The 9,643-nt window shown below is 33.8% G+C and overlaps 1 protein-coding gene and 1 long non-coding RNA gene across 2 annotated transcripts; both read right to left on the reverse strand.

The window, feature by feature from the left end:
• Positions 1-1,710: 1,710 nt before the first annotated feature.
• LOC114169959 lies at positions 1,711-4,116 on the reverse strand. Its single transcript, XR_003601028.1, has 4 exons — positions 3,826-4,116; positions 3,675-3,754; positions 3,485-3,588; positions 1,711-2,098 (listed from the first exon to the last, which is right to left on the reverse strand). It is a non-coding gene; the product is annotated as an uncharacterized LOC114169959 (long non-coding RNA).
• A 1,520-nt stretch (positions 4,117-5,636) lies between these two features.
• On the reverse strand, positions 5,637-9,267 carry LOC114170453 (organic cation/carnitine transporter 4-like). Its single transcript, XM_028055929.1, has 2 exons — positions 8,642-9,267; positions 5,637-7,051 (listed from the first exon to the last, which is right to left on the reverse strand). Exons 1-2 carry the CDS (start codon positions 9,069-9,071, stop codon positions 5,763-5,765), a joined length of 1,719 nt encoding a protein of 572 aa, XP_027911730.1. The 5' UTR covers positions 9,072-9,267; the 3' UTR covers positions 5,637-5,762.
• Positions 9,268-9,643: the final 376 nt, after the last annotated feature.

The raw sequence follows: 9,643 nt of genomic DNA on the forward strand, positions 1-9,643 counted from the left end.
TTTCCACTAGAAAATCAAGTGATATATCTTTCCTATCTTGCAATTATTGTTTGAGAAAAGGTCATGTTTCTAAAAACTACAACGCAAGAATATATGATGTTCCTAAGGGATATTTGAAATGCATCCCAAAAGGACTAAGAAGGGATTAACCATGTTGGACCCAACCTATTAAGGGTACCATGTAATGTAAATTTGTTTCATAGTTGTTAAAGAGTGACAAGAAAGATTTACGGTACCAAGATAGTGGGTGTTCAAGGCACATGATTGGTAATCAATAAAAGTTTTGAAAGTTGAACATAAAGAATGAATGATTCGTGACTTATGGAGATAACAACAAAGAAGAATTCCTTGAAGCAAGAACAATAACTAATGAATCCTCATTTAACATCAAAGATGTACTCCTAGTTGAAGGATAAAAATGATACAATTTACAAAAAAAGTTGTAATAAAAAATGAATCAGTTGAAAATGCAAATCAATTAATTGAAACTGTTGTTCACAACAGCTTACCTAAGGATTGGATCACTCCTAAAGGACTGTCAAAGGACAACATTATTAGTGATATGGATAAGGGAGTTTCCACTACACTGAAGCTTGATAATTTATGTGAACATGTTATATTTGTATCACAAGTTGAACCTAAAAATAGTAATTTGATTTTTGCTATGCATGATGTACTTAATCAACTCACTAGAAATGATGTGTGATCTCTAATTCCTAGAACTGATGATATGAATACGAGTGGTACTAAATGGGTGTTTAGATATAAAATGGATGAGGATGGTAATATTGTTACAAATGAAGCTAGGCTAGTAGCTAAATGTTATAATCAAAGGGAAAGAATTGGTTTTGATGAAACATATGCACCTATTGGATGTTAAAAGTGTAACACCCTAACTAAAACTTGGTGCTACTAGATGTGCTTTACTGGTCTAATAAGGGAAATTAATTTTTATTCTTTTAACAAATACTAGCATAAAAAAAATACATCACTCAAATGCATCATTTGTTAAACATACATGATATTTATGCAAATAAAATGTTAACATACATATAGGTGTGATCAAGTCGTACTCGACCAAATAAAACATATAAATGCAGTACTCAAGAATTAACTCAAGGTCGTCTCCTAATGACCATTGTTTTCACTCAAATGTTCCAGATTCAACAAAAGAAGAGGGGGGGGGGGGTTGGTTTGGCAGATTCAATTTTAAACACAAAATTAACAAAACGTAATTGCAAAACTTAGTTAAAAAGATTTCAAAACGTATTGATTCCTTGATTCAATTAAAATTCCACCAATCACAGATTACACAATTAATTGTTCTATCCACTTTTCTCTCATGAAACCCAAAATTAATTAACTAACCGATAATTAACACGAATTACATATGCCATTAAGCCAAGCATACTTCAAGCAATTGACACCCACAGATTAAGCATACTATGAAAGATCCACACTCATTAAGCATGATTATAAATCGCTTTAGGTGCACAAACACGAAATTAAGATTAAGCATCCATCAATTTCATATTTTACCATGAAAACACAACTTGAAGAAGGGCATACCAGAACAAAAATTCAAAACGAACAACAAACTCATGGTTTCATTTCAATTTCGTCAAGGAATCAATACCAAAAGCTTAGCTAGACATGGAATTTGAAAAACAATTCAAACAAAAACGAAATTGCATTAGAAGAGTAGGGAAATAGTGAACAAACACAAATTTTTATTGAAGGGGGCGAAAACCCTAAGTTGGGTGGTGCTTCAATGGTAATCACCAAAAACGAAAAATCCTAAGTGAGTGTTGTCCTTAGAATGTGAAAACCGAATGGGGAAGAAGAGAGTGTGGCTGCTACTCTAAGAAAACCCTAAAAAAACACGTGGTCACATCACCACAGCTGCTTATAATTACAAAACTGTCATTCTGCCACTCAAAATTACAAAAATGCCACTATGGGCTGAAAATGCTGACCCAATGACGTGGACATGCTAACTAACATGGCGCAGATTTGGCAATGATGTGGAAATCACGTGACAACTCTCTCTTGACCTTAAGATAAATGTCCAAGTTCCAAAATTTACTCCACATAATACCTAAAAACAATTAGAAATAATAATTAGACCAATTAATGCCAAATTACTCAAAATTCGAAATACTGGTCCAATGTAGCCCAATTGAGGAAAATGCACTAACAAAAGACAATTAAGCACTAAACAACCCTCAAGAATGGCACAAAAAGACAATGGAATAAGGAAAAATTATGACTCATCAAGGTGTTTGTAATAAAAGTTTGTTTATACTTTTACAACCAACTAAAGATACTTCTTAGTTTGAAATACTTTACAATAAGTTACATTGTATCAGTTGTAGCTTTAATAGAATCCAAAATTACATGGAAAGTTAAGATAGACAATCTCATTGTTACATGTTAGGTCTCTATTTTTTCCTCTGAAAAATAAAGAAAGTAATAGTGAGTCTTTCCCTTAACTCTAATACTTCATCATAACATTTCAAAACCTTGCATTTTGAATAAAATTGCAATTGAATGAAATAACTTCACAAAAGTTTAAATCTTTATAATATCATGAAAACATAATTAATTATGTCAAAATATCAAAATCAAGTTAATCAATAAAATAATCATTTTCATATATTTTTTTTTTAAATCTAGGATATCAAAATCCTCATTATCAATCTTTTAATAATCATATTCGTGTAATTCTTATTAGTTTTGAAATGGTGAGTTTAGTCAAGAAGGGGGGGGGGGGGGTTGAATTGACTTTATAAAAGTTTTCGAAAGCTTAAACCTCTTTTCAATTGAATCTAATAGACTGGAAAGTTTGGATGTAAATGCAGCAGACCAGTACACTTTCAGTCGATTAAAATTTAAAACAACAGACTAAATTGTTCTTGATGCTGTGAAAAAGTCGATTAAAAAGACAAATCAGTCGGCTAAAATACCGGAGAATTATGCAAAATGCAAAATTCACAAAAACTCAAACAACAATCTTTTACATACAAGACTTGTTCCAATCAGTATTTATAACAAGTATAAAACCTCAAATTACACAAGAACGCATTAAATCACACCAAAGATCAAATTGCTTGGTTTTCTTGAGTTTTTAAAGAGTTTCAAAGAGAGTGAGATGAGGGAAAGAAGAATGCACATATGTTTTTATACTGGTTCACTCAATCACAGAGCTACATCCAGTTTACCAAGACAACTTGAGTCTGGTTTCCACTATATTCAAAAGTTTTATAAATCACACACCAAGATTACACTTTTGAACAACAAAATTCACAAGATTTTTGACTCACACAAAAATCTAGACACACACCCTACAAAAATCACACTTGCAGACCTGAAATCACATCAGGCAAACCAATCAGAGGCACAAGAGCATTCAAACCTGATGGTGGCTATCCCTAGCCAACCATACATGCATAAACATTACTTATTGCTCAAAGATAAATATGACCTTATGTATTGCTGCCAACATAACTTTCACCTCCGATCCAAAGTGTTTACTTCACCCAAACACATTGATCCCAATCACAAGACTACCTCCGATCATAGCACTACCTGATTCCAAAAAGAAAATGAGATTAAAAAAAATCAAATACTATACGGTTCAACTACTATTAAAAACGCAACTCACTTTAACGCACCTTAGGTTCAAGATTTTAGCTCACCAAAACTCCTTCACCTCCACCTTAAACACTTAGTCACAAAGAAATAATTGGGAACCCTAAACCAAAAAGCTAATCAACAAATGGGATTTAAATCATCAATTTAGCAAATGGGGCTTCAATCACTCACCTAAACGCTTCAAAAATCTGTCTAGTGAGAACGAAAACCCCTCCCTCGCCTCGCAGGTCCAGATTTTGCCACTCAATGGCCTCCCAATCACGCCTCCCAACCACCACTCCGTCGTATAAAAGGAAGCTCTGCTTTGGTGTTCACAGAGAAGGAAGTGAACAACCACCACTCTGTCATAGAGTTGAAGGGTGACAGAAGCTCGTCGCACACTCTTCTCACAAGCCTCGTCTCCCGTCGAAGGAGCACGCCTCACTGCAGCAGCTTGTGCCGATAAGCCAATTGTGAAAAATTCTCCACTTAAGTTAACCTAATAAAAATATATTTATTTAGTTGTGGAGCCTATGCGTTGGCCATCCTAGGCCAACAATTTCAAAGCGTCGGTCATCCCACTCAAACAATTCATTTGGATTTGTTTTCAAATTATTAAAGATTCTATTTTGATAAACTTGACGGGAATAAATATTTTTTGTTTTTAAATAAATTTTTTTATTATAGTTGGATTTTCGTGAGTTTAGCCGATGCATTATATTTCCTACACGGATCAACGCATCTTTTTGGAAGCTAAAATACTACATTCTTGTTGTGGCGTAGAATTAATTCGAATTAGTTGTGAATAAAATTATTGATACTTTTTAAAAAGGAAAGCTAGAAATTTTATTATCTTTATTATATACTAGTGTAAACACAGGCGCTATCGCGCCTGTGTGTACGCATTTTTTGAATTATATTAATAATTGATGATATTGTAATGTTATTAATTTAATAAACAAAATAAAAGTATATTTATAAAAAATAAAATAAAATGTACGGAGAAAATAAGAGAAAAATAACTGTTGATGAATAGTAAGAGAAAAAAAGAAAAAGGAGATAAGTAAATAATTTTATAAAAACTTGTAAAAGTAACCGTTAATTTTTAAAAATTTAATAAATAATTAAATTATAAAGGGTAAAGTTGGAATTATGAAATGTGGACACAAAAGAGGGAATCCCCTTTATATATAGTTATAGATGTGTCATTTATGACGTGCGTATATCAGTATGATACCTATAAGATATTTTTATATGTTTATTTTAAAAATAATAAAATATGTGATATATACGTATATTAAAATGTAATTTTTTTAAAGTATGATAAATATTTGGTTATTTTTATTGAATTCATAATAAAATCAAATAAATTAACATTTTCAACATAAAATTTTATAAATTATTATTATCAAAAAACTATTGATTTATATATTAAATGTGTTATTGAAATATCAGTAAAATATTTTAAAATATTAAATACAAATACATATTTACCGATACATGACACAAATTTAACTGCCAATGTATCATCGCATGTCATATATATCCTAACAAATCTCTTATAAGAAAAAAGAAATCTTATTTATTATGTTATATACAAAATAAACTATAAATCCTCAAACTAGTAAAATCAGTGTAAGAGTAACATGTGCTATATGCCTTTATCAGGAGACATAAAAACATAGTTGATTATCAATCTTGCTAAACCGCATTAGTTTAAACCTTTTTTTTTTCCTGCCCGAAGATGTTAAAATAATAAATAAATATTAAAACAGTTATAATTTTTTATTAGTTTTTTTCCTATTTTAATAATTTAAAAGTTGTGCTGTCTTTTTTTCTGAACTGAAAAACAATTTCCTTTCTTTCTATAATTCATGATGTAATATCCAATCTGATTTTTATACGTTGAATTATCCCTAAATAATAACCACAAACACTGTTTTTATCTTTTTTTCTGAGAAAGTAACATTAACATATAAAGAACAAGTAAAATGAAGATTACGACGATAAAAACATCGATAAAGTATATGAAAAACAAAACGCATACACAGATTTCAACCGAAACCAAAAATTATGTGATAAATAAGACCTTGACTGTAGCATAAAAAAATCCAGAAGTGAAAGCACCGTCATACAATTGAAGAGGTAATGCTATTTTCCGTAGCCTCCATTCCCGTTAACGTATCATAAAGAGGTTGGTTCAATGTTTCCGGCAGATAAAACGCGAAAAATCCACCACCAAGTCCACACATAGCAAAAGTCATAAACGGAAACGACCCACCCATAACGACCACCAGCGGCGCCAGTATCGCACCCATCTGCGCCGCCTGCGTGGCGCACCCTAGCGCAGCGTTCCTTACCACCGTCGGGAACAGCTCCGCCGTGTATATGAACAGCAGATTATACGTCCCCGCCATTCCAAAAATTCCCAAAATCCCACACATCATTCTCACACCCTTCCACACCCCAACGTTTCTCACCAAACTCCCCGCAAAGCAGAACACGCCACTGAACCACAACGTTGCTATGGTCAACGGCTTCCTCCCCCACCGGTCCAGAAAAATCGCTGTTATCATGAACGCCGGCATCTCCGCCACGGCGTTGAGTATCACGGTGAGGTAGAGGTTGGTGTCGAGGTTGACCACGTTGAGACTCAAGCCGTAGTACACAACGGAGCATAGGAAATTGATGACCACGGCTAGGATCAACCTGGAACGTGTCAGCGGCGAGCGAATCACGTCGACAAGCGAACCAGCCACCGCCCCGTTGCATGTCGATCCTTTGGGTGAGTCCAGAAGGATAGAATCAGAGATTAATTTCCCGTGATTTTGGGACTCGCTTAAGGAGTTGACCTCTGCTAATACCTGTTCTTGAATGCTGTTGCATGATAAGGATGATATTGGTGGTGGTGGTAATTGTGGTGATTGGTGGTCTAGGATTAGACGAACCCCTTTTGGGATGTGGTTACCGTTGGCGGTAGCCATGGCAGTGATGACTTTCATTGCTTCGGATTTTCTTCCTCTAACGAGGTACCATCTTGGGGACTCTGAAATGAAGGGGAGGATGAAGAGAAGGAAGAGGAGGGAGGGGATGGAAGAGGCTATATAGAGTTTTCGCCATGTTGGAAAGATGTAGGCAATGACAGATAATATCGCGATGCCGGAAGAGAAGAAGTAGAAGGTGCACATGCCGGTTGTGCCGCGGGAACTGGGACCCACTGGCTCGGTGGCGAGGACGAACGCGCAGAGACCCACGCCACCGGTGCTGCAACCAGTGAGGAAGCGGAATAAGATGTAGAAAGAGTAGCTGGGGGAGAAGGCTGTCAAGGTCCCAAAAATGGTGTTTAGGGCACAAACCACTGTGAGAGAGCCTTTTCTTCCGAGGACTGAGTCTGAAAGGTGACCGAATGTTCCAGCACCTGAAATTGTTGCAAACAGATGTTACATTTCGTGTTATTTATGAAAATGTAATTGATACCATGGAAAAAGAAAAAAACGATATTTTTCATTAATTTGTATAGAAAGTTATTTGCTTTTAATTCTCATATTCAAGAAAAATATGATCTTTAATTAGAAGCCAAAATTAATTAATTCTCGACTATTATAAGGAAATAATTTTTTCTATAAAAGTTAAATTAGGAACTAAGACTCTATCTGTCTAAATACTGTAATTCGATCTGAACTTGATTATGTAGCCAGAATGGCAATTTGAGGTTTAAGAATATTTGCAACATCCGTTACCTAATTGTTATTTTGTCTTTATTTGCATGGGTAGGGTAAGGTAGATCGATTTGTACCGAAGCGGATTAGTAAAGTAAAGCTTAATTTGTTGTTTAGGAATTTTAATAAAAAGCAGTGAAATGAGAAGGGAGGAAATGCAAATCTCTATAAACAATTATTTTAATCTATAATAACTATTATAAACATACAAATAAAATCTTGAAAATATTTCATTACACACTTTAACACGTGTTATTAAATTTATTTGTACTATTGTTGTTCGTACTTCAAGAATGCCACACCACGGTTTTATTTTTCAATAATACTATTTTAGAGTAAATACCACCGTCTCTGTAAGGAATATTTGTTGCCGAAGAATTTGGCGGCGACAGTGCTTCACCAGAACAGCTTCTTGTCGTAGCGTGCAAATTGGCGGGTTGTGTTTCCTGGGATAAATTTGTAGTTATTTGTTTCTACATTTAGATTCTATTCAATGAAATTATTATGGGTTTTTGACTCTTCTTAAATGTTCTAATTAATGTCAAATGGTATAAATATGAATTTAACTAATTTTCAGATATTAATACAAATTGAGATATTTTTTTTAAAATATTATCAAATAAAATAAAGTAGTTAAAATTTATTTATTTTTAAAGATTTGAACATTAACTGTAAATATGAACAAAACAAAGATAAGAATGGCATTCCTGAACTCCTGCACGTGCAGAGGTGAGAACTAATAAAAGACAACAGGTGAGAACATAATAAAAGACAAATGGCGTTAAATTTTCTTGCAAATGATGATGAGTTAGCCAAAAGTACCTTATTATGACTACGTTTATCCTCACCTTCTTTTCTAAGAGTTTAATTTTTATATATTACTAATATCAAAATATTTATATTTTTAATTAATTAAAATTTCCAAATTCAAATAAAAACAAACTTTTAGACATTAGTATATAGTTACTTCTCATTATTCCAATCTCATTCCTCTGAGGAAACTATTCATAAAAGGGGCAATTTTCGTTCTATCACCATAAAATATAAACTTTTCTACAATTTATGTTGGATTTTCAAAGTTTTAGATATTTTATAGAAACATATATAAAAAAAAAAGAGTACGGGTAAAGCTTTCAGTATTATAAAAGTTTAAAAGCTAGGAATAAAAACAATTTACATTATTCGTAGTTTAGTGTATTTATGGTTGATGAAATTATGGTAATTATAACATAAGATACATCTTACGTGACAGTTGAGAGAGAAACAGTAAACTGAGAGAGAAAACTAACCGATCATACAGCCGCCGAAGAAGACGGCCTGAACCAGCCCGACCTTAAACTTATCCGCGCAAAACAGCCCCCACTCCACAACGGTCGAGTCCCCCACCCACTCCCACGAACCCGGTTCCAACCGGCACACGCTTGTGGCATCCGGGTCGCATCCCCAACCGGCCGCGCCGTCGAGACACCGCCACTCCGGTTCGCGATCGGCGAAAATCATGATCATCGTGTGGAAGGCTTCCAAGGCCCACGCCAGACTGGTGAGAACGAAGTGCCTAAGTTGCCACCGCCCGAACTCGCCGCAATACTTCTGCAGTATCTCGTCGATGCAGAGCTTCTCCGATGAAGCTCCGGTGGGCTTCTCCGGCGCCCAAATGAAAGGCGGGTTGGACGGATCGGTGCTTTGATCTTTTGAATCAGTGGTCGACTTGGTGGCCATTTGGTAGTTTCTCCTTCCTCCGTTTATTCTTTGCAGAGGAGAATGTTAGAAGGGTGTTAATGATTGCATTGCTTTCTTTTAAATGTTGTTGAATTTTTATTTTTATTTTCTAAAATGTGAAAATGATCTCAGTGGGATTTGTCAAGCATGTAAAAGTTCTATTCTTAGATTTTATGTAAATTGTTCGTTTGTTTGAATTCTGCTACGCACAAGAATAAAAGAGAAATATATAAGAATAATGTATTTTTATTCTATATCCACCGATTGAAATTTACTCATGTTATAAGATCAGTTAGTTTTATATAATAAATGATACATGTGCTGAAAACAAAAATTTCTAGAAAGGTATATTATGAACAAAATTAAATAACATAATTGCAAAGGAAATGTGCATATCAATTTTATTTTTTAGTTGGTGAAAACACAAGTATTCGTATTTACAAAATTTTATATAAATAATTCAAATTTTATTTTAAATACATAATTCAAGTTATTATATATTGTTGGAGATCTCATATAAATTAGTGATAAGACAAGTTTATAGTATATAAATGAGTGAAAAATTCATTTTG

Source organism: Vigna unguiculata, chromosome 11 (genome assembly GCF_004118075.2).
Source record: "Vigna unguiculata cultivar IT97K-499-35 chromosome 11, ASM411807v1, whole genome shotgun sequence".
In the NCBI taxonomy this organism is placed as follows: Eukaryota; Viridiplantae; Streptophyta; class Magnoliopsida; order Fabales; family Fabaceae; genus Vigna; species Vigna unguiculata.

Coding starts and splice junctions, on each gene's coding strand:
- LOC114170453 (XM_028055929.1), bottom strand. CDS start 9,071: ATGGCCACCAAGTCGACCACTGATTCAAAAGATCAAAGCACCGATCCG. Junction 7,052..8,641: donor CTTCGGCGGCTGTATGATCG/GTTAGTTTTCTC, acceptor CAACAATTTCAG/GTGCTGGAACATTCGGTCAC.